The 26249-nt window shown below is 40.1% G+C and overlaps 3 protein-coding genes and 1 long non-coding RNA gene across 18 annotated transcripts; 2 read left to right on the plus strand and 2 right to left on the minus strand.

Annotated features, from left to right (window-relative positions):
* Nucleotides 1-1977: 1977 nt before the first annotated feature.
* LOC138913862 (uncharacterized) lies at nucleotides 1978-4392 on the minus strand. Its single transcript, XR_011419731.1, has 3 exons — nucleotides 4067-4392; nucleotides 2850-3168; nucleotides 1978-2776 (listed from the first exon to the last, which is right to left on the minus strand). It is a non-coding gene; the product is annotated as an uncharacterized lncRNA (long non-coding RNA).
* A 947-nt stretch (nucleotides 4393-5339) lies between these two features.
* Karl (lipocalin/cytosolic fatty acid-binding protein Karl) lies at nucleotides 5340-9202 on the plus strand. Its single transcript, XM_017160432.3, has 4 exons — nucleotides 5340-5599; nucleotides 8215-8352; nucleotides 8413-8536; nucleotides 8730-9202. The coding sequence occupies exons 1-4, from the start codon at nucleotides 5435-5437 to the stop codon at nucleotides 9044-9046; spliced, it is 744 nt and encodes a 247-aa protein (XP_017015921.3). The 5' UTR covers nucleotides 5340-5434; the 3' UTR covers nucleotides 9047-9202.
* Nucleotides 9203-9660: 458 nt separating this feature from the next.
* Nucleotides 9661-18821, plus strand: CkIIbeta (casein kinase II subunit beta). Of its 13 annotated transcripts, none has more exons than XR_011419612.1 (7): nucleotides 10017-10040; nucleotides 10521-10596; nucleotides 10855-11209; nucleotides 12406-12595; nucleotides 12714-12795; nucleotides 17354-17725; nucleotides 17781-18821. XR_011419612.1 is itself a non-coding variant. In XM_017160466.3 (7 exons), the coding sequence occupies exons 2-7, from the start codon at nucleotides 10525-10527 to the stop codon at nucleotides 17420-17422; spliced, it is 708 nt and encodes a 235-aa protein (XP_017015955.2). In that variant the 5' UTR covers nucleotides 10022-10040; nucleotides 10521-10524; the 3' UTR covers nucleotides 17423-18821. The 13 variants fall into 13 exon arrangements, 12 of the variants coding, with proteins under 12 accessions (XP_070074468.1, XP_044252188.2, XP_070074467.1 ...); XM_017160466.3 differs by having other exon boundaries at nucleotides 10022-10040; nucleotides 10855-10957; nucleotides 11018-11209; nucleotides 17354-18821; XM_017160468.3 differs by lacking the exons at nucleotides 17354-17725; nucleotides 17781-18821 and adding an exon at nucleotides 13330-14805 and having other exon boundaries at nucleotides 10022-10040; nucleotides 10855-10957; nucleotides 11018-11209.
* A 257-nt stretch (nucleotides 18822-19078) lies between these two features.
* Nucleotides 19079-24616, minus strand: Hsc70-3 (heat shock protein 70 cognate 3). Of its 3 annotated transcripts, none has more exons than XM_017160463.3 (3): nucleotides 24362-24616; nucleotides 22382-22527; nucleotides 19079-21844 (listed from the first exon to the last, which is right to left on the minus strand). In XM_017160463.3, the coding sequence occupies exons 2-3, from the start codon at nucleotides 22504-22506 to the stop codon at nucleotides 19999-20001; spliced, it is 1971 nt and encodes a 656-aa protein (XP_017015952.1). In that variant the 5' UTR covers nucleotides 22507-22527; nucleotides 24362-24616; the 3' UTR covers nucleotides 19079-19998. The 3 variants fall into 3 exon arrangements, with proteins under 3 accessions (XP_017015952.1, XP_017015953.1, XP_017015954.1); XM_017160464.3 differs by lacking the exon at nucleotides 24362-24616 and adding an exon at nucleotides 23792-23948; XM_017160465.3 differs by lacking the exon at nucleotides 24362-24616 and adding an exon at nucleotides 22767-22917.
* Between the last annotated feature and the right edge of the window lie 1633 nt (nucleotides 24617-26249).

The raw sequence follows: 26249 nt of genomic DNA on the forward strand, positions 1-26249 counted from the left end.
GCATGTATCTCGAGTATCTCAGAGTGTCTTGGTATCCGAAAGTATTTCCGAATATATCGCAGCATCCCAAGTATCCGAGTATCTCGGCCTGGGGCCAAATCTTCAGCCTGGAAACCGAATGGAATTTCAGGTGCGCACCCCATTCGATCGAAACCGAAATCGAACGATCGATGCGAGTTATGAAAGTTTCGCAATAAGAAAATAAAAAAATAAAAACAAAAATCAAAAACTTTTCGGATACTTTTGAGCTACATTCTCGCCATGAAAGTTTTGGCGATTTGGGTTTGGTTAATTTTCTGGGAAACGAAATGAAGAACTTTCATATCGATGGGTTTGTTATTACAAAGTAGGAAAGATATTTCATATTATCAGTACTCAAAAAAATACATTTTTGACCTACCATTTAAACCATTCTCCAAAATCACTTTACACACTATCATATTTCACCTCCCAATTATATGGTAAGAGCGTGTCGACATAAATTTAGTTTACGCTCGTTAAATTCAAGCCAAAACAGTTAAAGATTAACCAAATAAAGTTGTAGATCGTAAAGTCCAAGCGTAAATATTTAAAGATCATCCAAAATGTCAACATAAATTGTGGTAGATCACTTAACCACTTGACTGGGCTGAACTTCCACAGCCCAAAAAACAAAAAGAAAAACCCTCATATTAGGAAGATCGCTTTGAAGAGCATCATAGATCACTTTCCTCGTTTTTCCACGACATTCCTCGCATTTCCTTTTCGTCGGTTCGCTTGACCCCAGTCCGCCAGGGGAGGCATTTTCCCAGACCCCCTCTTTTTGACCACTGAGTTGACATTGGAGAAGGGGACACAGTCTGGGGGTTTGCTAGTTTGGGAGCTCTTCGGACAGCTAGACAAACACACCCACTTTCCAAATGAAAACAAAATCGCGGACCACCAAATAGCAGCACGAAGTCAGCTCCATCTCTTCCCCCATTTCCACCTTTTTTGTCCACAGTTTTTTCTACACAGTTTTTCTACTCCATCGCCATCAAACTGAGTCTGAACCGCAGACGACGATCGTGAAATATCGATGCTGAATGCGCCGCGCATGCGCAAACAAAACGGAACCCACTTGATGGTTTATGTTGGACGCTGATGTTGGCCAACGAACGACGACGGATGATGGATGGTGGCCATGGGAAGGGCACGCATGGATCCCCGAGCCCCTGAAAATCGCCCCCCCTCTCCACACAGATTTTCCACCATTTACGACTATGTCTCTGTGTCGCCGCATAATTGAGCGGCGAGCGAAACTAGCCATGATCTACGGCATATCATGTACCACCAAGTGCACTCCAAGTAATCCCACACGCTTTCCAAGCCACACGCACTCAAGATCGCGGAGCAGCTGGTGGCAACCACTCCAGAATCATGCTTTTTTTGCCCCTTTGCTCCGAGTGTTGGCTCGGGTAAAAGTTGATTTACTCGCAAAGGCCAAGATCTTAATGCTTTGGTTCAGTTGTGGGAAATGGTTTGTTGCCAATTGGGTTGCTTATATTATAATGGAGAGGTTTTAGATCTCTTACATCAGAAGGAAAATAACGGACTAGTGTAAATAATAAATCAATATATAAAATTTTAACGATATTTATATTATTATAAGTATTTGATCTCAATATCAATCAAACAGTAAACAAAAACAATTTTTTGCAAAAAATGACAAAATTTAAAAATTTCTAGGTTTGTATGCCAATTGATTGGGAATTTAATTACGAGCTCATCGAGGTATAACACTCCATATTTTGATCATTATTTCCATTGTTACGACCAAAAAACTGGGATTATAGGGTGAAAATAAGGATTCAAATTTTCGACGAAAATAGTCAATTTTTGTATGGTTTTTTAGTCGTAGCTTGAACAATTCAAGGCCTAGAGCTAAAAGACCGACTGTTTTGAACAGCTAACGACCTATACGACCAAATCCTATCCATCTCTGGGAAATTTATTTTTTGACCAATTTTCGCATATTTGATTTTTTATGATTTTTTTTGCAAAAAATTGACAAAAATTAAAAGTTTGAGATTTTAATGCCAATCGATTGGGAATTTAATTACGAGCCCAGCGAGGTACGACACTACATTTTTTGATCATTATATCTTTTGGTTTTGGCTAAAATACCGATTTTTTAGGGTGGGAAATAGGAAGTTAAATTTTAGGCAAAATATGATTTTTTTGTGGTTTTCGATTGTAATTTGGGAAAACTACAATTTTAATATCATATTATAGATTATAAAGAAAAATATTCGAAATATGGTACATGTTCAGTTTTCGAAGTACCAACTGAAATATTAATGAAAATGAAATGAGCAATTTGCTTAGCGCTGTTCAAGAAGCTGAAAGTTAGGCTGGTCGGCCGGCACCATAATCCGTCGGCCTGATCCCAAGTTCGGAATGCCATTAACGAACCCACCGGACGTGGACGCGGACGTGGACGCGGACGTGGACGTGGACACCATCCAACAACGTCCAGCTCAATTTTAGCGTTAACTCTTTTTTTCACTTTTTATTTTTTTGTTTTTGGTTTTCTGCAATTTTATGTGGCTGTTGTTGGTGCTTGGCAGGCGAGCATCGATCAATTGCAAATAGAAAACAAATCTCCAATCAGCCGGATTGCTCCCATGGATTGCCCATGGGCGGCGGTGGAAAGGGGGGGGCGGGGGTTTCCTAGGTGGGTCATCGAGTCGGTATCGCAGCTTGCGGGTGGGCCGTTGGCCAAACAGAGATGGAAACACAGATGCTGATGCTGATGCTGCGAAAGAAAGTGTTAAGACCAATTTGAAATATTCGCTGGTGAAATTTAAATCATTTTCAAATTTAATTACCGGCAAATAAACGTTTGACATTCCACTCCGAGCCGCGCCAGACATTCCGTCTGCCTGACTGTCGACTGTCACCTGAAGCTAACCAGCTAACCAGCTAACTAGCCCCACCTGTTGCCAGTCGGATTTCGATTGGGATTGGGATTTGGATGCGAATTCGGGCGTGGCACTCGCATTTGAGGCATTCCGATTCCAGCCCCCAGTTATATTAGTTATATGGCCATTTCGGCTGGACGATCGGGTGGCGTGTCCAAAAGCTCAGAGCCGTTCATTGAGAAATCACCGATGCCAGCCGGATGGACACACTGATTTAAACCAAGAGCTGGAATTATAAAAAACACTTGTTTTAAGATTTCAATAAGGAAAGTATATAATAAATATTTTGTAACTCCTTCTTCGATTTACCTTATTTTTTTCCCAACTTCCTTAGCCTAATAATATCATTTTTTTATTATCTCTGCCCAAGGACACAATAATTCCCAACTAGTTCTGCCGAAGCTTATATGTATACCCTTACAATATGCTTCCTATGGCCTTTATTTAATATGGCTATTTGTATTTAATTATTATTAATTTAATTATATTTCGTGGTTTTAATAAGAAGTCGTTGTTTTGGGATGGATTATAAATTTCGATGATATTAAATAGGGTGAAATATGGGTAAGGACTCTTTAAAAGGAGGTTCTACTTCCTCTTTCTCTCTCTCTCTCTTTCTCGGCAATCCTGCCCTTTAACTGTCCTTGATCTTAGACTTCATTCATCTGCACACACACACACAAGCACGCATTCCAGCGAGAGATCAGGAACTTGGTCAACCAAAAAAGAGAGCGGGAGAGCCAAAGGAGCAGGCGACATTTCTCCGAATGGGCACTTGTTGCTTTATTTCGATTCGTTTCGTTTCGCTGGCGCATTAAAAGCCGCTTTTCGCCTCGCTGCGTCTGCGATGGCAAAGAGAAAAGGGGGAGGGAGAAAGGCGCGAGAAAGGCGAAGAAAGAGGCAGGAGAGAGAGGAGGAGGAGAAGGAGCCGCCGTAGAAGCCGGAACTGGCCGCTAACGCATCGCAACGCAATGCGGCGACGAAAGTTGCGCCGCTTTTTTGGGCTGGCCAACAAAAAAAAAACCAGACAACTCCAAAAAAAAAAAAAATAAATAAAAAAAAATACTTAAAACGCAGACGCAGGCGGAAGAAGAAGCAGCAGCCGAAGCGGCAAAAGTAGTCACCTCTGAGGATGTCCAGTTTCATTCCAGTCCGGTCGTGAAAATGCCGCGCAACTCGTTTCGCAATAAAGAGAAAGTGTCCAGCGGAGCGCTCAGTTCGTTCTGGCGATCGTAAAGAATAAATTTGCAGGCTATTAAAATGTTTCCTGTTTCCATACACCTTCACCACACACACCACCCCGAAAATTTCGCTCTCCGCGGCGAGAAAGTTGCCTGGAAATCTGGAAATCTGGAAATCTGCATCCACGCGACAAGTGAAAACAAGATGCAGCCGAAAATACTTAATTCCCGTTCCCCAGACTATATATTTTCCACACATCCATATTTCCAAGTGTGCAGTGGAAGTGGAAGGCATTGACTGGTAAAACGGACGTTATAATTGATAAGAGCGGCTTACTCACCCGCACTCTTGGAAGGAGAGCAAGTGCCAGGGAGTGGAAGAGGGAGAGGGACGGCGGCTGATTAAATTCCAATATTCAAATGAGCGAGGGAATTCACCACGCTGGAAAGTGATGCGATCGCCTAGGAAAACCGCTAAATTTCAGGGATCCCTGATCTACTTAAGGAAGGAATGGAAAATTCGGGAAATCATGTCCTGGAATTTCCACTATGGAACCTTTTTTTAAAGGTTTATACAAAGCTAAATGGTGATATTTTAAAGTTAAAAACTAGATAAATTAAAATCAAAAAGGTAGGTATAAGTATTAAAATTAAATAAATTATTTTGTATTAAGTGCTGGTTTAAAATGATCCTAAAATGCAAAGTTCTTTTACATTTTCCAAACTCAAATGAACTTGAATATATGTATGCATACTTAGCTAAAAAGCAACCAAGTGCGCATTTATGTCGCATTTATTTCCAGCTTCCCGATAATGACCCAGCCACAGTTCTTCCCATAGAATTCTGTGGCAATAAGAAGGCGCCTTATCCGCAAAAACATCCGAATCCGTTGCGTTCCGATTCGCTGTGGTACACTTGAAAAAAATACACATATTAGTTTTAAACACAAAATTATTTTTGGTATTTTCATTATAAGGTAAATAAGAAATTACAGAAATGTAATCATAGTAATTATATTTCAGTTATGATACACGGTAAAGAGAATATCTAAGGCTCGTAATTGCTTACCAATTATTGATTTATTTTCCTCGAAAACGGTAAAAGTTTTTTTTTTATTTTGTAATTTTTACAAATTTATTTAATTTTTTCTAAGTGCAGCTATTGCTGGATGCTAATGTCGCATGTTGCTCGCGGAGATGGCGCAGTGCCATCGAAAACAGTGCCAGCGACAACGCAACGGAGATCGCGCGTCTGAGCCCGCCGGAAGATTAACGACAATAAGCCATTAATAGCCCCCCTGATCCGGAATAATGGCCCCCCCGATCATGGGCAGGAATGGAGTGATCCTGCTTTTCGCCTCTTTAATAATTATCCTGGAAATTTTCACCCCGGTGGATGGCAATCTGTGGACGAGGCACAATAGCAATGCATATCAAACGAGGAGGCGATCAGGTCCAAGTAACCAGTGTCCCAAGGTACGTAACCCACCCATCAACTCCCTAGTTATCAAGGTCAACTGGTCTATAAGACCGGGGAAATCCATTTCCTAGAGTTTATATTATGATTCAGGGTTTGTGATAGAAATATACATACATTTTAGAAGCCTAAAATATTATAATCTTTAAATTGAGATTACATTGGCATTAGTTTCAAGTATATGTGGTATTGAGGTCAAATATCTTTGGTACAAGAACAAAACAATCAGAACGGCTGACAGTTGAGACTCCATTACTTATTCGGATGCAGGTGCAGTTTTGGATGTACGGGTTCCCGTCCCTGATCACGTCCCTGGCCTCTTCTAACTGGATCACTTTCTTTGGCAGCGATTCACTTCACTTCACTCAGCTTAGCTTCGATTCGATTTCATTCTGAGCACAGCCGCCGGAGGAGGAAAGCATCTCAAACCCAAACTGAAGCTCAGAGGCTCATCAATATGCCGGGCACACTGTGACATATTTCAAGTCACTAGTGATGACACCGTATACTTATTAACATGAGGGAAATAGCAAAGTCTACAGTAGTTTTTGTATAACTCAAACTATTGTATGGCATAAAAAGTACGAGCCAAAGTCTTATAAAGTCTCAGAGTTATGAGACCTGGAGATCTAGAGGACTATATGAACCTTCTGTCTATAAAATGGTATAGTTTTGTATAAATATCAAGCTTTCCTTCATTAGGATCTTCATTTCTTCCAACCGTTTTGAAGCGCTCTATAATTCCCAACAGGTTCAGGATCACACAAAGAATTTTATTTCTTCAGGACAAGTTAGCCTTTAATATTTGTTTTCTCCTCTGCCCAAGAGACTTTGATCATACAAAATGATACATAAATGATGATAGGTGAGTGGCTCTTGTCTTCAACTTCTATCGACTGGGGGGCACGTTTCATCTCTAGCGAAAAGAATGAATGGGACATTAAAGCGAGGCGCAGAAAGAGCAAGGCAGAAGAAATGGGCTCACACCGATGCCAAAATCAATCACACTTTCTAAGTGGCTCAGACGTCGTCTGCGTCTCGCTGTCTTTACCCCCTTTCTCCAGACCCCTCCCCCCTCTACACCACTGTGTGTCTGCATCTCCGTTGGCGGCGACAATTGCACTTTGATGCAGGTGCAGTCACACAAATACAAATACAAATGCAAGTACAAACACCGAAAAGCGAGCCAAGAGCCAAGAGCCAAAAGCCAGAAAACAATCAACAAGAATAGACAAAAGACACGCACGTAGAGACCTGAAGAAAGAGGCGGCTGAAAAAAGGGGGCTGAAAGGGGGGAGGGGGGGAGTGAAAAGGGGGCGGCACATGCGGTGCAATGCGCTTTTGAGGCGCATCAATCAGAGGCTGACTTGCGTCTACATTTCGCGTCTGCAAGTCGCGTCTTGCACTTGCTCGACAGCGAAAGAGACGGCACTAGCGGTGCAGAGAGAGACGGCAACAGGGAGAAGGACAGAGACAGAGACAGCGACACCGACTCCTCAATGAACTGTCAGTAGTCAATCACGGTGACAGCGCTAACGGCTTTCGTCGTCTGTCGCTTCTCCAACTCGACTCTTTCACCTACCGAAGTTTGTTTTCTTGGGTCTTTATGGTGTTTTTCTTTCGGTTTTGTGGTCGCCAAGGCAAACAATGTAAATAAATGCAGCTAGCCACGTTGAAGGGGGAAAATAGCCAAGGCATTTGTGGCCTAAATGTTTATTTGACTTATTTATTTGCATGCCGGCATCCTTGACCTTTCTAATATCATATTTCGTTTCTTATTTGCTATTGCAATTTATTAACATCTCCTCAGTACTCTGATTTGATGATTTCAAACAACTCTTAACATTTTACAAGATTCAATCGATTTTTAAGGGATTTATAAAATTGGCGAAAATTTTATTTTTTTTGAAGATCACCACGGATTTATTAATTATTTTGCTATCTGTTCAAAACTGTATGTATTTTTGGTGTAAGACCATTTTTGGCCAAGTTATAGCAGAAAACAAAAAGAAAAAATTCATGTTTTTGTCAACAACCAAAATCTCAAATTTCCAGAAAAAAAACTTTTTTTTGCCAAAAAAAAAAAAAAACAGTTTTTTCGCTAAAACAAAGCAAATACTGATTCAAAGTATGGATTGTCATACCTTTCTGAACTCGTTATTAAATTTCCTAACGATTGGCATTTAAACCTTGACATTTTATTTATTTTTAATTTTTCGCAAAAAATCATGGGGTACCCCCTTATAAAAAATTAAAAATTGGCGAAAATTTTATTTTTCCAAAATCACACGGAAAGTTTTATGGATTTATTGCAAATTTTGTTATCTGTTCAAAACAGTATGTATTTTTGGTGTAGGACCAAGTTGGCCAAGTTACAGCAAAAAAACCAAAAGAAAAAATTCATATTTTTGTCAGAAACCAAAATCCCAAATTTCCACAAAAAACGAAACAGTTTTTTCGCTAAAACAAAGAAAATATGGATTGTCATACCTTTCTGAACTCGTTATTAAATTTCCAATCGATTGGCATTTAAACCTGGATTTTTTTTCGCAAAATGTGTTAACTAGTCTAAAATAGTATATATTTAATAATCAAATTCATGTTTTTTTTATAGGTTGGCGCTATAAAGAACTTTGATTTGGAACGGATGATGGGCTGCTGGCACGTGGTTCAGTATTATGCTTCCACGGAGGAGCTGCCCGAATACGCTTGCATGCGCAGTCACTTTTCCTTCTCCAAGGAAGATCAACATGTGGGTTTGGGGCTGGGACCTCTATCAACCTTTATAATATTTGTATCCCATTTTGAATAGATAACGATGAACTTTAGCTATATATTCGCGGAGGATCCGTTGCGTGAAAAGCTTGTAGGCAACATCACCTGGATGATACCCAAGTTCGATGAGCCAGGACATTGGCAGCACACGGAGGATATATGTGAGTGGTATAAATATTTTCCAGGATCTTAAAAAATTACCTTAAAAAAAAAGTATGCCACGATCTTTATGATCTTTAACCGAATATGATATTTAAGTGCATACTTTTAGGAGCAAATTTAAAGTTTTTCATTGAATTAATTTTAAATTATGTTAAAGATAAGTTTAATTTAAGAAAATACTTACCGTTCCAGATGAGGGCATCTACAACACGTACGTCCTGGACACGGATTACGACACCTGGGGCCTGGTGATGCACTGCGCCGAGAAGAAGAAGCAGCCGCGCTACCTGTCCGCCCTGCTTTTGGCCCGGAAACCGGCTCTGGCCGACAACGAGATTAGCTTCCTGCGCGGCAAGTTGCCGCAGGACATCGACGCATCCTTTATGTTCGACATCGGACAGGAGTCCTGCGACCACCTGATGGAATCGAGTCGCGACGATCCGCTGGCCTATGTGGTGAACGGTCGCCAGAATGCCAAGGAAATATTCAAGATTGTCAATAAGCTGTGATTGTGAAACTATCCACACAACTAAAGACGTATTAATATGTGTACTATTTCAATAAACTTTTCAATAAATGATTATTTTAATATAATTATTTGATATGATTAATAAAAATAGTAAAGAAAAAAGTATATTTTAAACTTACGCGCCTTACATATATATCGGTATACGGAATTATCCTTATCGATATTTGATATCAAAATTAATTTCTTCCAAACTTTATCGATTAGCCAATAACTTTTTTTTTGAAATAAAAACAAGATTTAACTACAAACATATTGTCTTATTTTATTTTAAAGTGAATAATGCGTACTGGAGATACTGAAATGTTCCAGGATTGCCATGGTGACAACTCTGGTTTTCATCGGTTTAACAACCTTGGGGCTGAAATTTCAAAAAATGTAATATGTATGGAACAGTTAAACAATTCAAAACGAAATTCAACAACTCAGCACTTCAACAGTTTGGGGAATACCCTATTTATTTGTTTAAAATATGCAAAATAGTGTGCCCTTACATACAATAACTAACCAATACTTTTTTATTTGCAGTGCTGCAAAACACGCGATGCTGACATGACGATATATCGGCTAGCGATGGCACCACGCCAGCGATAGACATTCGCCTGCGGACAGCGCAGGCAGCGGTTATCGATAGGCGCGATTGCATACCTGGTACCCCGTCTTCGCTACAATATTTGCCTTTACCGGTTCTGTTGCATTGCAAACGTCAATCAATTTGCGTAATTTATAACAATTTAGGTGAGTGCTAGCCACTGGAAGGCCGCTGGAAGACGGCCGCAGCGGGAATAATGCAAAGTAGCGGGCCTGTGTGCGTTGATTGCGCTCCTCAGTGTAAAGGCGTGCGTGTGTGCACGTCGCGTGCGTGTGTGTGTGGCCCCTGTATATGTGTCTCTTTTTTTCTCAATTTCCACCAGTGTGTGCTTCTTCTTGCTGCTCGGCACATTTTGTATGAGCGCTTGTCAATTGTCAAAATACGAGTATAAAAATTTCATTTCATTTTTTCCCCCCTTCGAACGGTGTGATCATTCGAAGCCAGCAACGCTGAACGAACGCATCGGGAGAAAATAAGAAAAACAAAAAGCCAAACGCAAACGCAAACCAACCAAAAAAAAAAAAAGAAAAGAAGCGGAAAGCAGAGTGTGTGGTGTGTGTGGAAGTGTGTGCGAGCAACAAGAAGCGGAGGCAAGAAGGAAAAGAGGAGCAGAAAAGTGGAAAAACTTTCGTCAAGTTTGCGTTCCATGGTATTTCAACAATAAATTCCGCACGCCAGGCCAAATTACGCAAAATAATCCCCCTAATGTATGTAATAGTGCGTGAGCGTTTGCCCCAGTGTGTGTGTGTGTATGTACGTGTGTGACATGTGCATGCTGGTGTGCGTGTGCAGGATAATTTGTCAGAAAAAAAAAGAAAGCAAATCAAATAATATAAATCATCAATTCACTTCGATTATTTTGCAGCAAAATGAGCAGCTCCGAGGAAGTCTCCTGGGTCACCTGGTTCTGTGGACTTCGTGGCAATGAGTTCTTCTGCGAGGTGAGATATACTACTTCCGATTCCCCGCGATTTTTTCGCGTTATCTAAGCGCGCGCTACGAGTGCAACAATTGCAAAGTGCAGCCCTGAGCCTGCTCTCCATGTGTCTGTCTGTCTGTGTGTGCCGCAAGGTGGGGCAATAATGGTCCAACTGTACACACATATATACATATATCGATATATACTTGCACAGATCTAATTTCCCTTAACCTTCCAATATTAGTTCCAATACCAATTCCATTTCCCATTCCCCTTCCAGGTGGACGAGGACTACATACAGGACAAATTCAATTTAACTGGTTTAAATGAGCAGGTGCCCAACTATCGCCAGGCCTTGGACATGATCTTGGATCTGGAGCCGGGTAAGATCGGAAATAAAAAGATATCATACGCATACTTACTCATATTTTTCAATCCTTCAGAGGACGAGCTCGAGGACAATCCCCTGCAGTCCGACATGACCGAGCAGGCCGCCGAGATGCTCTACGGCCTCATACACGCTAGATATATACTAACAAACCGCGGCATCGCTCAAATGATCGAGAAATATCAAACTGGCGATTTCGGACACTGCCCACGTGTCTACTGCGAAAGTCAGCCCATGCTGCCATTGGGTGCGTAAACAGATCCTTGAAGAACCTCTAGACCTAGAACCTAGCCTAAGCTATCGATATCACTGTCCCAAGCATAACTGACCAACTGAAGGCCATGCAACATTTACCATCCACTGGAGATTATGTATATTCCCTTAATCAAGAGCATTTTTCCTCTTCCTTAGTATCATATACTATCTACTCGAAAAGGAATAATATTTCTGGAACCACTCTTAACTCATAAGATCACCTTTCACTTTAAAAAGAACCAAATGTCATAAAATATGTGATATATTTTAATTACCAACTAGAACATATCAATCCTAAAACTTTCCAGTTCGCATTCCTTCCGCAAGTTCCAAGCGCAATTAAAATTGTCTACCAGGTTCATATACTTGTAAAATCTTCCATAACTTTACTATACATACCCATAAGATCTGGTTTTAATAATTCTTTCAAATCAGAAGGAATTATATTTCCAAAAGATGGTATATCCCAGAATTTTAACATTCGCAATACGATTGCAACGTATGTAAGCCCTTGCTAGTCCGGTTATTTATCATTAAATACTGCATTCATAATAAATTTAGCTTTTTATTAGGCTGATGTCAGAGTAGGCGCCACAAGCGATGCAATAATATTGGTCAAGAGCTCGTGATAAAGCACTGTAAAGGTTTTTCAAAGCTGAATAGATCTTTTAACGCGGAAACTCTGACATCAGCCTGATATTTATTGGAAAGAAGTTACCAAACAATTGCGATATTTTCTGAAAGTCAATCAAATTTTACATAAACAAATTCAATTCGTATACAAATATTAGATTAGATTTCAATGAGTCGCTGAATTTAAACGCGAGCTCATCCCAGATCAGTTAAAATAAATAAATAGATCAGACTTGCCTTATAAACATTTCTCAATTACATAAATATTTATGTAAATAAAAGGGTGGAACGAAAAAGCGATGATCAATCGTAATCCAAACCCTGAGAACGGCTACTTCTCGTATTCTTCCCAAATCGTAAACAATTGAACAGACCTAAAACCGATCACAGCTACAAACATTTTACTTGTATTTGTACAAAATCAGAACGAAAGAAAATTGACACTAGGATCATATTAATTATACAAAAACCTTTATTTTCCTAATTTTAATGTAATCTACAAACACAACTCAATAAAGCAAAGTATATTTTAATATTTCCCTTTGCAATCTTCAGGTCTGTCGGACATCCCCGGGGAGGCAATGGTGAAGACCTATTGCCCCAAGTGCATTGACGTGTACACACCAAAATCGTCGCGCCACCACCACACCGATGGCGCCTATTTCGGCACTGGATTTCCACACATGCTCTTCATGGTGCACCCCGAGTATCGTCCCAAGCGTCCTACTAATCAGTTTGTTCCAAGGTGAGATTTAAATGAGATTTGCAGGAGATGGACACCGATTTAATTACACTGAAATCCACATTCTGTATATTCTATGTTTGCGTATATCCGAAACGACGACAACTTGAACTACAAACAGGCTGTATGGCTTTAAAATACACAGCTTAGCTTATCAAATTCAGCTGCAGGCAGCAGCCAATTTTAAAATGCCACTACGAGCGGTAAATTTAAAACTCAATAACTAGCTATTATCCTTTTCCCCTTCTATAACCCCACTCTCTCATCTTTTTTGTTGTATATTATTTCTTAATCTAAAAATCTATATATTGACTAAAAAACGCCACCTAAGAATCATTCAACTAAGCATATAAATATATATTATATCTTTTTTTTATTTGTTTTCTCTCCCCACACATACAAAACCACCAAACCAAACACCACCACAAAAACCAAATCAAATCAAACATCCATAAAATCCGATCGACAACCTGAACCTGAATATGATAATGAATCTGAACGTGTCTCTGCCTGTCTGACAAACACAAAAACCTATCGATCTACAATCGATCGTTCCAATCGATCGATTCTTAACATTGGGTGTAGAAAAACTAATTCAATAAAACCACCAACAATAAATACAAAAACAACTACAACACAAACACATACGCACGAACACAACAACAAAAACAATCCATTCAACTGCATGTAAACCAAACAAAAAATTGAAAAAAAATCAATAAAAATCGAAATGATAGTTTACAACGGGAAGACCGATAGACAGCAACACACAACAACAACAACAACCACACTGAGAAATAGAGAAGCGAGACGGAGAGAGAGACAACTGTATTGAGGTTTTTGAGCGCCAGGAGCAAAGAATCATTTTTACAAATATAAAAACTAAAAAAAAAAACAAAACAAAAACAAACTGCGTTTATATTTAAAAAGAAAAAAAAATTAAGCATTAAACAGAAGAAATTGTATAACAAAAGAAAATAGATGAGAGGAAAACCCCACACACACACACGCACCGATTCATAAAGCACACTGAAACATGTGGAAACCTCATGCGATTTTTATTTTTATTTAAATCACTTCAATTCTTTTAATCTAATCTATATGAAAAACATTCGAAAACATGTGTATTACGTTAGCTTTTAGTATTACCGAGAGCAGGAAATCCTACGGATTGAAGTTTAAGTTCCAGGACTAAACAAACACATATACAAACACTCACACACATACACACACATGCGTAATATAATATTTAGTTGCTTTAGTCAATTAACCGATTATTTTGTATTTAATAACTGTTCGTTTCGTCAGCTTTGATGTATGTATGTTTTTTGTGTGGCATTTTACAACACTGGCAGTGCAACACTTGACCAAAAAAAAAACAAGAAACAAACAAACAAAAGAGACTCGAATTAGACAGAGAAGAGAGAGTGTGTGAGAGCGAGAGAGAGATAGGAAGAGAAGAAAGTTATTTAAAGTAGAGAAACAACGATATAAGCAACATAGTACTTCCAAATAATAAAGAACACAAATAACGATCAGCATTTATGTAAACGACAACGCTAATGAAACCCTGTATAAATCCCATAGCAGCCAGTAACGCCTGCCCAAAACTCGAAGATCCCCAAGATAGTGGCGGGCAAGATTATTAAGGATAACGAAAACCCAGCTCCCTCAAAGAAGTAACCGAAAAACAAGAGAAACAACATCCAATACAGTCATCCCCATCCACTCACGCACACAAAAACACACAAATCCACACAGATACAGAACACACACACACAGACAGATCCCCAAAACACCATACACAGCAAGAAAAAAAGAAGAGAAGCAGCCGCTTGGAAAATAAGGATGTGGATGATTAAGAAAGAGGAAGAAAAATGGCAGCAGCACTCAAGCAACGAAACGATCGATTAAAGAAGAAGCCCCAAAAGCACACACAGACACACACAATCAAACAAACACACCCACTCAGAGACACCCACACACTCATGAGCATGCACGGACAAGCAGGAAGAAATGGGAAAAGGACCAAGTGCTGCATCCTTTTTCCATTGTGTGCACACACTGTAATACAAATACAACCGATGTAACGGCAAGTGTTGCCTTATCGTTCGCAGAAGCAATAGCAAACTTGTGGCAGTGTTCAACAATCAATCAAAAACGCAAAGAAAACGAATGATGAATAAATCGAAACGAAAAGCCAGCATTTAAAACTCATTGCAGATTGTGTGTGTTCAGTAAAGTTTAAAAATACATACATATATAGCTTTGGCTTTGTTCCAGTTGTAGCGGCATTAATCGGTATAGTTTAGTTTTTTAAGGGTCCAATTCGGAATCGTTTCCATTTTAAATTCTACTGAATTCTTCCCCCTCCCCTTGTTGTTTTTTTTTTTAATTCCTTAATTCTTAACGTATTTGTATGTAGTTGCAAGAGCATTTCCCAATAATGTAATAATGTAGAACTGCATTTCTTCTGCCAAAACGAATTAATTAAATTTGTTTTTTTATGTTGTTAAGATCAATATGAATATTTGCGTAATTAAGAGAACGCAAAACAAAACACACAAACAATAAAACGAGAAGTGAATAACGTTTTTTAAGAAAATTAGAAATAAAGTATAAATATATATATATGGAAATCTATATAGAGATCGATAGAAAGGCCGAGGACCGTTGATAAGTTAATCTGAGAGTGTGCAGAAAACTGTTTACAATTAATAAATGAGAAAATAAAACGAAACGAGAAATGAAAATAATGGAGAACAAAAGTAATAATAACAATAACTAAAATAAAAACGAAACTGATATTTAATACAAAAAGCAGTCTATCATTTCGCCACTACGAATCAGAGTGTTTCCTCACATTAAATGTCTCACGATCCCCTTCCAGATATGGTCAAAATAAAAGCTAGCCTCGCAAATAATTTCAATTTTATCCAATATTTGTATGATATCATTTTCGATAAGACCCCCGGTTACGCCCGCACGAGGATTATAACTATATGTCACCGCTGTGTTTCATGTTACGTGTGCCCCGCCCCGGGCCATATCGCATACCTTTTTAATTTGATTTCACCTTTCTATATGCTATGCTTTGCACCTCCTCAAGGACTACATTGCACTATGTCAGGAGATCCTGAGTCGCCCTGATCCCGAGGCCGAGGCCGAGTGATCGCCGTTATTTCATTTTCCACAGACGAACTTCTTGAGCGCGCACAAAACTATAATTTACGGAGTCATAAAGTTTCATAATTAACGATTGTAGACCATCTTATTTTGAAATCTTGAATTTTTATCACAATAGTTTTGAGATAGTTAATAGGTGACTTCAAATCAAAGAAAGAGTTCAAATACATATATTTTTTAAAGAATTTTAAGAGCTCTGCTAGTTCTTAATCTTTATATTTTGAAGAGGAAATTTTAAATGAATTTTTAGGAATTATTTAGATAGAGAGAGGTTAAAAGTTCAGGCTTACAGAGAATTTGACCAAGGAGATTTGGGTCGTAGAACTGCAAATCATCATCACCGGCGGTGACAAAAGCTGGCTGCTGCAGCATCCGCCTGGCATAACTTACTGTATATTCCCCACTTATATTACCCGCTTAGCGCCGATCCGAATGCGAATGTGAAACGAATACAGCAATGAACAATCAAAAAATAAATATGCTAAACTTATACATTATTTGTTTATTTTTATTAATAATCTTAATGGGCCTAAACATGCACCTCACCAACCATAAATACACCTACCAATGTACACAATATTTGACACTGCTTGCTCCTCCATCTTCATGGACAACACAAATAACCCCGATTACCTTATCACAGGCACGACTTACATCCTACACTTGGGGGTCTTGTGAAAACTCTAGAGATTTAAAAGGAATCTTACCGAAGTTATTTTAATTCGGATATAAAATTAAAGAATCTATTTTAAAGATATCTTTTTAACATTAAAAAACATTTTAGTTTTAAAATCGAACTTGTTTTCTTAAATCTCTAGAGATTGAGGGACTTTCCACAGAAATTGTAAAATAAATTTGCGAATTAATTGAAGCACACAGAGACGCAGAGACACACACATAATGAAGATTACTCAGAGTTTGGAGATTTAGAAGGACATTCATATCACCGCCATGTTTACCCGGATTTCCCAAGGGACTTTTCCGTTGGCTCGGCCAACTCATTTGGTATAGACATTCACGGTTCAGATCAACACCCTGCAGCCATTCCATACCATTATAATCGTCTTTCACCGTTTTCCAATTGCTAAATAATTTTGACTCAGTGATTATTTTTGCAATTTCACATTTTCATGTATGTATTTAAGCAAAAATTAAATTAATTAAAAACTAAATACTAGTTGATTTTTGTTGTTTTTTAAAATTTGTGAATATGAGTTTCGAATGAAATCAATTTTAAACATTTGCCATAACAAAAAAATATAAAAACAGTAATTTGTAATATATAAAAATCAATTTAAAAACTACATTGGAGTATATTTTTATTTTCGAAATGTGAAACTTCATTAATTTTCATACTGGCAAATTGGAAACTCGGCCGATTTACACCAATTTACTTCTACAATTGATTGAATTGATATTGATGTGTGTGTTTCTTCTTTCTCTTCCGCTTTCTTTTTCTACTTTCTCTCTTCCTTTTTTTGCCACGTGTGTGTTTTTTTTACAATCCGATATTAAATAATATGATCTGATCCGATCCGATCCGATTTGATAATTGTAATTCGCTGATCCGTGCAGCAACGTGGTCAGCCGCCCAAGGACGAAGAGCCTGAGAATAATGCCGATACGGTCCCCAAGCGCCTCTAAGCCGATACACACCCACACAGACACTTGAATTCAATCACAGGCAGACAAACACACACACACACACACCTACAGGCCGGGCCACACTGAAAACAAAGTTTGGAGAAGCGAGCGAGAATATGTTTACGAAAAAACCCCAGATAGACAGGAAGGACCAACATCAAAATCGTCAACGCTGGATCCAAAAGCAGAAAAGCCATTAACACACATACAGAAACGAAAAACACTCACACACAGTCAGCTCCTGTTCGAGAAAATAAGGAAAGTAGGATCAGGTGCAGTGTGGCCAGAGCTTTAGACGAAAAGGTAAAAAATAATCTAATAACAAAGAAGATCAAGAAATGTAGCGTTATTTTTTTAGATTGCAGCCTTATCTTTTCGGTAAATATTTGTTTATTAGTTATTTCAAAAGTACTTCTTTATTCAAAATAATCAAATAGAAATATATATTTTTAAAAATACTTTTATTTCACGGAAAAGGGTTCTCAAATTCTCAAAAACTGTTATTAGATTACTTTTCACTCTGCGAATTACACTAAAACTCAGGACACACTGAACAGGTGTATTCAACTATATTCTTTGCATTTTATTTATTAAGTGAAATGAAAGGGGCTATACCGATTTATAAATAGTCTTTAAAATATTAAGTCATGTGGCCGGATACCCACCTCTGTTCCCTCAATTCTATTTCTACCCCTGCCCCCCGATTTCGAGCCCCAGCCTATTTGCTTCTTCTTCAAAGCGTACTACTTCAAGAACTTGGAAATATCGAAAGCCGAAAACTGAAAGCTGAAAGCAGGAACCCAAAAACAGCAACCACAACAACAACAGATAAAACCAAAACTGAACGTGAGCCGAATTCGAAAAATATCGGTGTTCCCTTTTTCGAAATCTGAGAGTGCATATACTTATATAGAAATACATATACATATAACATATAAACAATATACCGTTAGCTTATTTATATATGTACACACACATACACATACAGACTGTTCCCAAATTTCAAATTGGGCTTAAATTAAACGAAGCCGGAATTTCAGTTATTTTCAACTGCCAAAAGAGCCGAGAAATTTAAAAGTTCTGTGGCGGTGCTTGAATTTCTGCTCTTCCGAGTTCGTTGAATTCAAGATCGAATGCGAAAGCGAGAGCAGAACTGATATTTAAAAAAAAAAAAGAAAACAGAAAACAACAAAATATTTTATGTATTTTTTTAATGTATTTAAGAATAATTAAGATTAAAAAATGAAATGATAAAGCAGTCGTCGAGAGAAGATAATACCGTTATCACAGGAATTATATAGCAAAACAGAGATAAGGTTGATATGATGCGCAAGGAAATGATGATGAATTTCAATGCCAGCGAATGAAGAGAAAACAATAAAGATGATGAAAACCGAAATATGACTTTTATTTTGGGCGGAAATCTATGAATTTTACTAAATATGTAACTAGTTCATAGGGGCGGCTAATCGGATTTCTATAAACCTTTATTTTTCGTCTCAAATGTTGATTGTGTTGAAGGTGCGATCGTCACTAGTCTTGTCACCTCGCTAAGAGCTTTTTCATTTGATACCAAACCAAAACCAAGAACATCCAATTATACCTAAAAAATAAAGATCAATTCCCACTTTTCACCCAAATAATAAAACCGATAAATTTCTTTTTTCAATTTTTTTTATTTTATTTTTAAATAAATTAGAAAATCCTTCGTAAAATCGAAGAATCCTTTTATTTAGCCTGGCTGATGGAGTGGCCGCTGCTTTTAGTGGTTTTCTTGTGATTTTGTGGTTTATCTCTTGCCGTTTGCATTCTCATCGACCTATTATCCGCACGACCCGCAGCTCCCTGTGCTCTTCTACATCTCTTCTATGCGGCCAGAATCCCCCGACACATTCGCATTGCTATCCGGAAAATTCAAAGTCCTTTTCCGCAGTGAGCAGCAATGCAAATGTGCCAGTGGAATCCGGCTATTACGCGCTTATACATATAACATTTGTCTGTGTTTTGTGTTTGTTTGTTTGTTTGTTGCTTCCGCTTTACACATCCGCAGGCTAACCTACTGGATTGCGACTCCTCGGGGATCTCGGGGCTTACAGTCGTCACAGTTATGTGTATATATATAAAAAAATTTACAGTTTTACATAATTATGCAGCTAACGTGGGGGAAGTGGGCGGAAGGAGGCGAGAAATGCGAGGAACACTCGAATAAATCGTTATTACATTTCTCATATTTTTAGTTGACAAAAAAATACTTTAAATTAAAGTGTAAAAAAAAAAAAAAATGTAAAAAAAGGATTGTGATTTGTTTTCTTTAGTTTTGGATAGTTTGCCTTAAAGGTCGAATGGATGGTGGGCGGGCATGGGGGGCGGGGGATGGCTGCTGAGGGCTATAAAGTAGTATTATCTGTTGCTGTTGTGGTCTCTGCTATATTTGCTGTTCTTCTTCTTGTTGTTGTTGTTGTGGCTACTGCGTTTGCAATTAAGTTATAATTGTTTAATCAGTCTGAATTAATTCCAACACTATGATCTCGAATGGATGTGGGCTGGGCTGTGTGTGTATGTGCTTTGGGGCCATCTTACAGCTCGTCCTTGAGATCGGCATCGTCGCCGCCCTCTGGGGGAGGAGCACCGCCAGCACCCTGGTACAGCTTGGCGATCACCGGCTGAACGATGGCCTCCAGATCCTTCTTCTGCTTCTTGTACTCCTCGGGATCGGCATCGGGATTCTGCTCCAGCCACTTGATCGACTCATCGATGGCCGACTCCAGCTTGGTCTTCTCCTCGTCGCTCAGCTTGGCGCCCAGCTTGTCCTTGTCGCCGATCTGGTTCTTCAGGCTGTAGGCATACGACTCCAGCTCGTTGCGCGACTCGACGCGCTCCTTCAGCTTCTTGTCCTCGTCGGCGAACTTCTCGGCGTCGCGGATCATGCGATCGATGTCCTCGGGCGTCAGGCGGTTCTGGTCGTTGGTGATCACGATCTTCTCCTTGTTGCCGGTGCCCTTGTCCTCGGCGCTGACCTGCAGGATGCCGTTGGCGTCGATCTCGAACGAGACCTCGATCTGGGGAATGCCACGAGGAGCTGGGGGAATGCCAGTCAGATCGAACTTTCCGAGCAGATGGTTGTCCTTGGTCATGGGACGCTCGCCCTCGTACACCTGAATGGTGACGGTGTGCTGGTTATCGGAGGCGGTGGAGAACACCTGCGACTTCTTGGTGGGGATGACGGTGTTGCGGGGAATCAGCTTGGTCATCACACCGCCGACGGTCTCAATGCCCATGGTCAGTGGGTTCACATCGAGCAGCACAATGGCATCGGTGTCCTGTTCGCCGGAGAGCACGCCAGCCTGGACGGCAGCACCGTAGGCGACAGCCTCGTCGGGATTGATGCCTCGCGATGGTTCCTTGCCGCCGAAGAAGTCCTTGACCAGCTGCTGCACCTTGGGGATGCGGGTGGAGCCGCCAACCAGCACAATCTCGTGCACGTCCTTCTTGTTCATGTCCGCATCCTCGAGCACCTTCTGCACTGGCTTCAGGGTGGAACGGAAGAGGTCCAGGTTCAGCTCCTCGAACTTGGCGCGGGTCAGGGTCTCGGAGAAGTCGTCGCCCTCGAAGAACGACTCGATTTCGATGCGCACCTGGTGGGAGCCGGACAGAGCGCGCTTGGCCTTCTCGACCTCGCGACGCAGCTTCTGGACAGCGCGGTTGTCCTTGCGGATATCCTTGCCCTTCTTCTTCTTGTACAGCTTGATGAAGTGGTCCATCACACGCTGATCGAAGTCCTCACCGCCCAAATGGGTGTCGCCGTTGGTGGCCACCACCTCGAACACGCCGTTATCGATGGTCAGCAGGGAGACATCGAAGGTGCCGCCGCCCAGATCGAACACCAGCACGTTCTTCTCGCCCTCCTTCTTGTCCAGACCGTAGGCAATGGCCGCGGCAGTGGGTTCGTTGATGATGCGCATCACCTGCAGACCGGCGATCACTCCGGCATCCTTGGTAGCCTGACGCTGGGCATCGTTGAAGTAGGCCGGCACGGTGACGACGGCATGGGTGACCTTCTTGCCCAGATAGGCCTCGGCGGTCTCCTTCATCTTGCCGAGAACCATGGCGGAGATCTCCTCGGGGGCAAAGACCTTGGCGCCCTGCGACGTGTCCACGCTAATGTGGGGCTTCGAGTTCTTCTCGACAACCTTGAAGGGGAAGAACTTGATGTCGTGCTGCACATTGGTGTCCGACCACTCGCGACCGATCAGACGCTTGGCATCGAAGACGGTGTTCTCGGGATTGGTGGTCAGCTGATTCTTGGCGGCATCTCCGATGAGACGCTCACCGTCGGCGGTGAAGGCCACGTAGGAGGGGGTGATGCGGTTGCCCTGGTCGTTGGCGATGATCTCCACGCGTCCGTTCTTGTAAACACCAACGCTGCAAGAAAAGAGTGGGGAAGATGAGTAAGGAATATCATTGAATAGGGGAAATTTGCATCTAAACGAGTTGAGATTGTAAAACTTGAACTTGAACCTTAAACTACTGGAAAAATGACTAATCAAATGCGCATGTGGAAGTGAACAAGCTGAATACTTGGTAGTTCTAAGTTTTGCTTGTAAATTAAATATTAAATTAAACGATTTAAGAAACTCTCATGATATTTTTAGGAACTTTTTTTTTATATAATACAAAATTAATCGTAGATCTTTAGATATTTCTCTTTATATATTACTTAGAACTCTAAAGATTTTTTAAAGATCTTTTTAATTTAATACAAAAGTAATCGTAATTTTTTAGATCTTTCACTTTACTATCCAATTATTAGGATATATTATTTAAAACTACAAACTTTAGAGTTAATAATCTGTTTTACAAACTTATTCTGGGATCATATCTTAATAGCACGAATGACCCTAGTAAATTTGATGATCCGCATACGTCACGTGGACACATAAGGGTTAAGGGTTTACTTACCAGGAGTAGGTGGTGCCCAAATCAATGCCGATCACTGTGCCCAGCTCCTTGTCCTTCTCCTTCTTCTCCTCGCCCAGCGAGAGGCCAACGAAGGCCACGACAGCCAGTAATATGCATAACCTCATATTGAAGATCTCTCAGAAATACTGCAAATATTAAAAGAGATATAAAGAATTTAAATTAGTTTTAGGCAATTTTAAGCTCGGCTTTTTGTACACGTCAACACAATCACACACAGACACACGCACACACTCTATCTCTCTCTGAGAGAGATTCGCCACTGATGACGTCGGCCAGATTGTCAACGGTCAACATGTACATGTAGTACCGTTAGCTGTGCCACTTTGGCAGCCCCTCCACAAGGCGATTCTACCAATCTCAGTACCTTTATTGGGGCTATGTATATATATAAGTCCAGATCGGTTAAAGAACACGTCTACTCCAATGGCTAACTGCCCGGCAAGTGCTAAGCGCTGTGCTCATCGCGGCTCTGCTCCGCTGACATTGACCGACGTCGACGTCGCGGTAGAGCGACGGAGAGAGAGGGAGAGCGCAGCGAATTTTGTATACGTGTAACATTTTTCTGGTTCTTTCTGAAGAGGGGAGAGAGTGGGGGGCAAAGAGAGTGCTGCCGGCGAGAGAGCGGCCAAGTAACTGGTTTTCTTTTGGTTCTTTCACGCACTTGGAGAAAGTCTCCCCCACCCTCGCTCCTTGGCTCACCGAAACGCTAAATTTACACAGCTGTTTATAGCTTATCCACTCAGGTTTTTGGTCTTTTGTTTCTATGCCGCACTGACGTGTACTTTTGGCCAGCGGGCTGCTCTCTCCAAAGATTTAAGCTCTGTGGCCAAATAAATGACGTGTACCAAGCGGATTGAGCGCTCACACACACACAGGGCCCTACACCCACTCACACAGACAGCGGCATGCGCAGGCGCTTTTCGCTCTTAAAAAAATTCAGGCGGAATTAGCTGTAAATTAACTGTAAAATTGGTTCGAATAAATATAAATTTAAACTATTGATGGCCAATAGGAAGCTTGACAACCCAAAGTTCATTCACCGAACTTGCTATTTGCCTATTAGCATAATTAATGTGTCACGGCCACCACGTCATTGGTTGGCTTTTATTGAATGCAGCTAAAAAAAAACTTAATTCGCACGTTTCTATTTATTTTTGGGCACGTGCTGGCGAACTTTTTTTTTGTGGAGCAGCCCTTTTTATTGTTAGCCCCTTCTTTTCCTTTGCCAACATGGCGACTGCGGGAGTTGCAGTGTATAGGTGGCCCTCTCTTTTCTCGCTCTCCTGCGGCAAATTCACGAATATTCTGGCGGTGCAACTGCAATTGCAGTTATTGTTGCTAACGCCGCTATTCCCTTCCAACTTGTTTTCCTTTCCAACTATCACTTACACTTATCGCTGAGCCGCTGACTATTTCGAGTTGGTTTCGATTTAATGTGCTTTCTCGACGCTTCAAACGGAACTGACAGAGCAGCAGAATATCTGACTTTTTTGCCGGCGCTTTCTACGCACGCACACAGTCACGGGCCGCGACACGCTCACACACACACGCTTGCAACTCTGGGGCCAAAAAGACACGTCAGGTTTCGGTTCAGTGTTGGAAAACGAGCGCTGGGCCAGTAAGTAACCGCCTTTTGAAAAGTGTGTAAATTTAAAGAATTTAAATAAGGCTGACAGCTAATTCATTGAAAAGCTGAATGAAAAATGCTAGAAACTACTTGTCATTAAAATATATATTTGCAACCAACTACTTCTTGGGGTTTTGTTTGTTTGGGAAGATAAACAAAGAACAGTTTGCCAACTGTTTATTCTCGGGTGTATTTCTTCGAAAAATGTTGTTAAAAGTGAGGGAACTTTAAAGTTCCGCTAGCACACACCACAAAAAAAATATATATTAAAAAAAACATTTTCACTTATTTAGTTTTCGTTCACACATATCCAAATATTCTTGCATACTTACATTTGCTAACTTAAAATATTAAAAAAAATATTCACTTAATTAATTAATTGTCACTTTTTGTCACAGTAGTGTAGTCTTTGTTGTTTTTTGGCTTGGTTTTAATTGATCTAATGGGAATGTAACGATGTTTGTTTATAAGTATTTGCGGTCACAGCGCGTTACGTTGTTCTTATTGGAATATGTTTGGATTGAATCAATCGCGTTTCTCTTTTGCTGTGCTGTTATTCCTTGTACGTTTGTTTTGAAACTGATTATTGCAATCTGCTCCCTGTAGGATTGCTTGTCTTTTGGCTAAGATTGCTTTCGGCCCAAAAGTAGGCAACAGAGTTTGGTCTACATGGTTTAGTAGAAAATATAGTCTCTTGAGCCAGAACTCCCAAAACTTCACCAAATTGGTGAGTAGGCTTGAGCTACAGGTCGGACTCAGGGTCCCGACCCGAAGTCAATTTCGTTTGGAGTCACACCAAAATTACCAGTGGATCGAAGAAGAAGTTAGTTGCAAGTGCAAAGATCAAAGTTACACAAATTAAAGGAAATCCAAAATTTCCAAAATTCCCGGCAATCGCCGTTACAAGTGGCTTAAAAACCAAAAAAAAAACACAAGTGCTAAAGTGCCAACCCCTAGTGGGTAAGTTTTTTGAGTGCGAGAAGTTGATAAAGTGGTGTTTGAACGCCGTAATGTTTTTAGGTGGCACCTAATTACATAACCCCGGTCCGCCAAAAGCCAGGCTTGGGCGTAAGAGGCGTCTGGAGAACAAAAGCGCCAACAGGAGTGAAGTTATATATCCATCAACCGATCAATCAGCACCAGCAGCAGCAGCAGAATCCGAGATCCCTCAGCAGCGACAATAGCGCCGAGAATTTGATTTATTTATTATCTACATATTTTATTATCATTATCTACATATTTTTTCTACTTTCTACATCTACGTTTATATGTTGTAGAATAGCCCAGTAGCCAACAAAATTTAGGCTAGGGTCCATTTACCGGCAATACAATCCGTAAGCCGTAGGGAAATATAGCCCAAGAAGACAAAAAAAAAATGAATTAATCAACCCCTCAAATACTAAATCATTTCGAATTACATTTAAAACTTAAAGTTTCGAATTTTACGCGTCATTATACGCCACTAGAAGCAGATTGAAGCTGAATTTTAGTTTAAGTAGTTTTAAGAGAATAGTTATAATCAAGAGAGTAGGTCAATAACAGGGAAAATATGCATTAGAGCTGAGCAGTCCCGTCTTCCCATGTACTTTTCCCTTCCCTCTCCCATGTCTTAACGGCAGAGTACCGTACCGCTGTAGAGTACGAGTAAGGCGAGTGAGAGTAACGCTAGCGATCTCTTATGTAGTTGAGGTTCTCTTTCACAGGCCCCCTTCGAGAAGCGCTTCTTCGTGGGAAAACAAAGTGAGTCGATTTAATGTCATAAGAATCTCAACTACCCTTTTTAAATAGAACAAAAGTCTAAAGAGAAAATTTAACTTGTTACAAAATAAAAAATTCACCCCTCACTTAAATGCTGTAATAAAAAAAAAAAAAATTTAAAGAAACTACAAACTCCAAAAAAATGTCCTCCCCATAAAGCCCAAACCACAACTCCCTGCTCAATAATATAAAGTTTTAAGCCACACATATCATGCCATAATTTTACATACCTACACCCATTATACCCGCTCTCTACATTTGTATTATTTCATGTAAAAGCTAGATGTTATATACATGAGCACTGAAATATTCAGCGATCGCTAAATTTAATTTTTATTCATTAAATTCGCAATTTTAAGTTCAATCTATATGTTAATCACTTCTTAGGATCCTAATGCTCTTGTTTAGAATTAAATTTTGTCAGTTAATAGGATTATTCTATGTTTAAAAATAAAATTTATA

The sequence above is a fragment of the Drosophila takahashii genome, chromosome X (genome assembly GCF_030179915.1).
Source record: "Drosophila takahashii strain IR98-3 E-12201 chromosome X, DtakHiC1v2, whole genome shotgun sequence".
Lineage (NCBI taxonomy): Eukaryota > Metazoa > Arthropoda > Insecta > Diptera > Drosophilidae > Drosophila > Drosophila takahashii.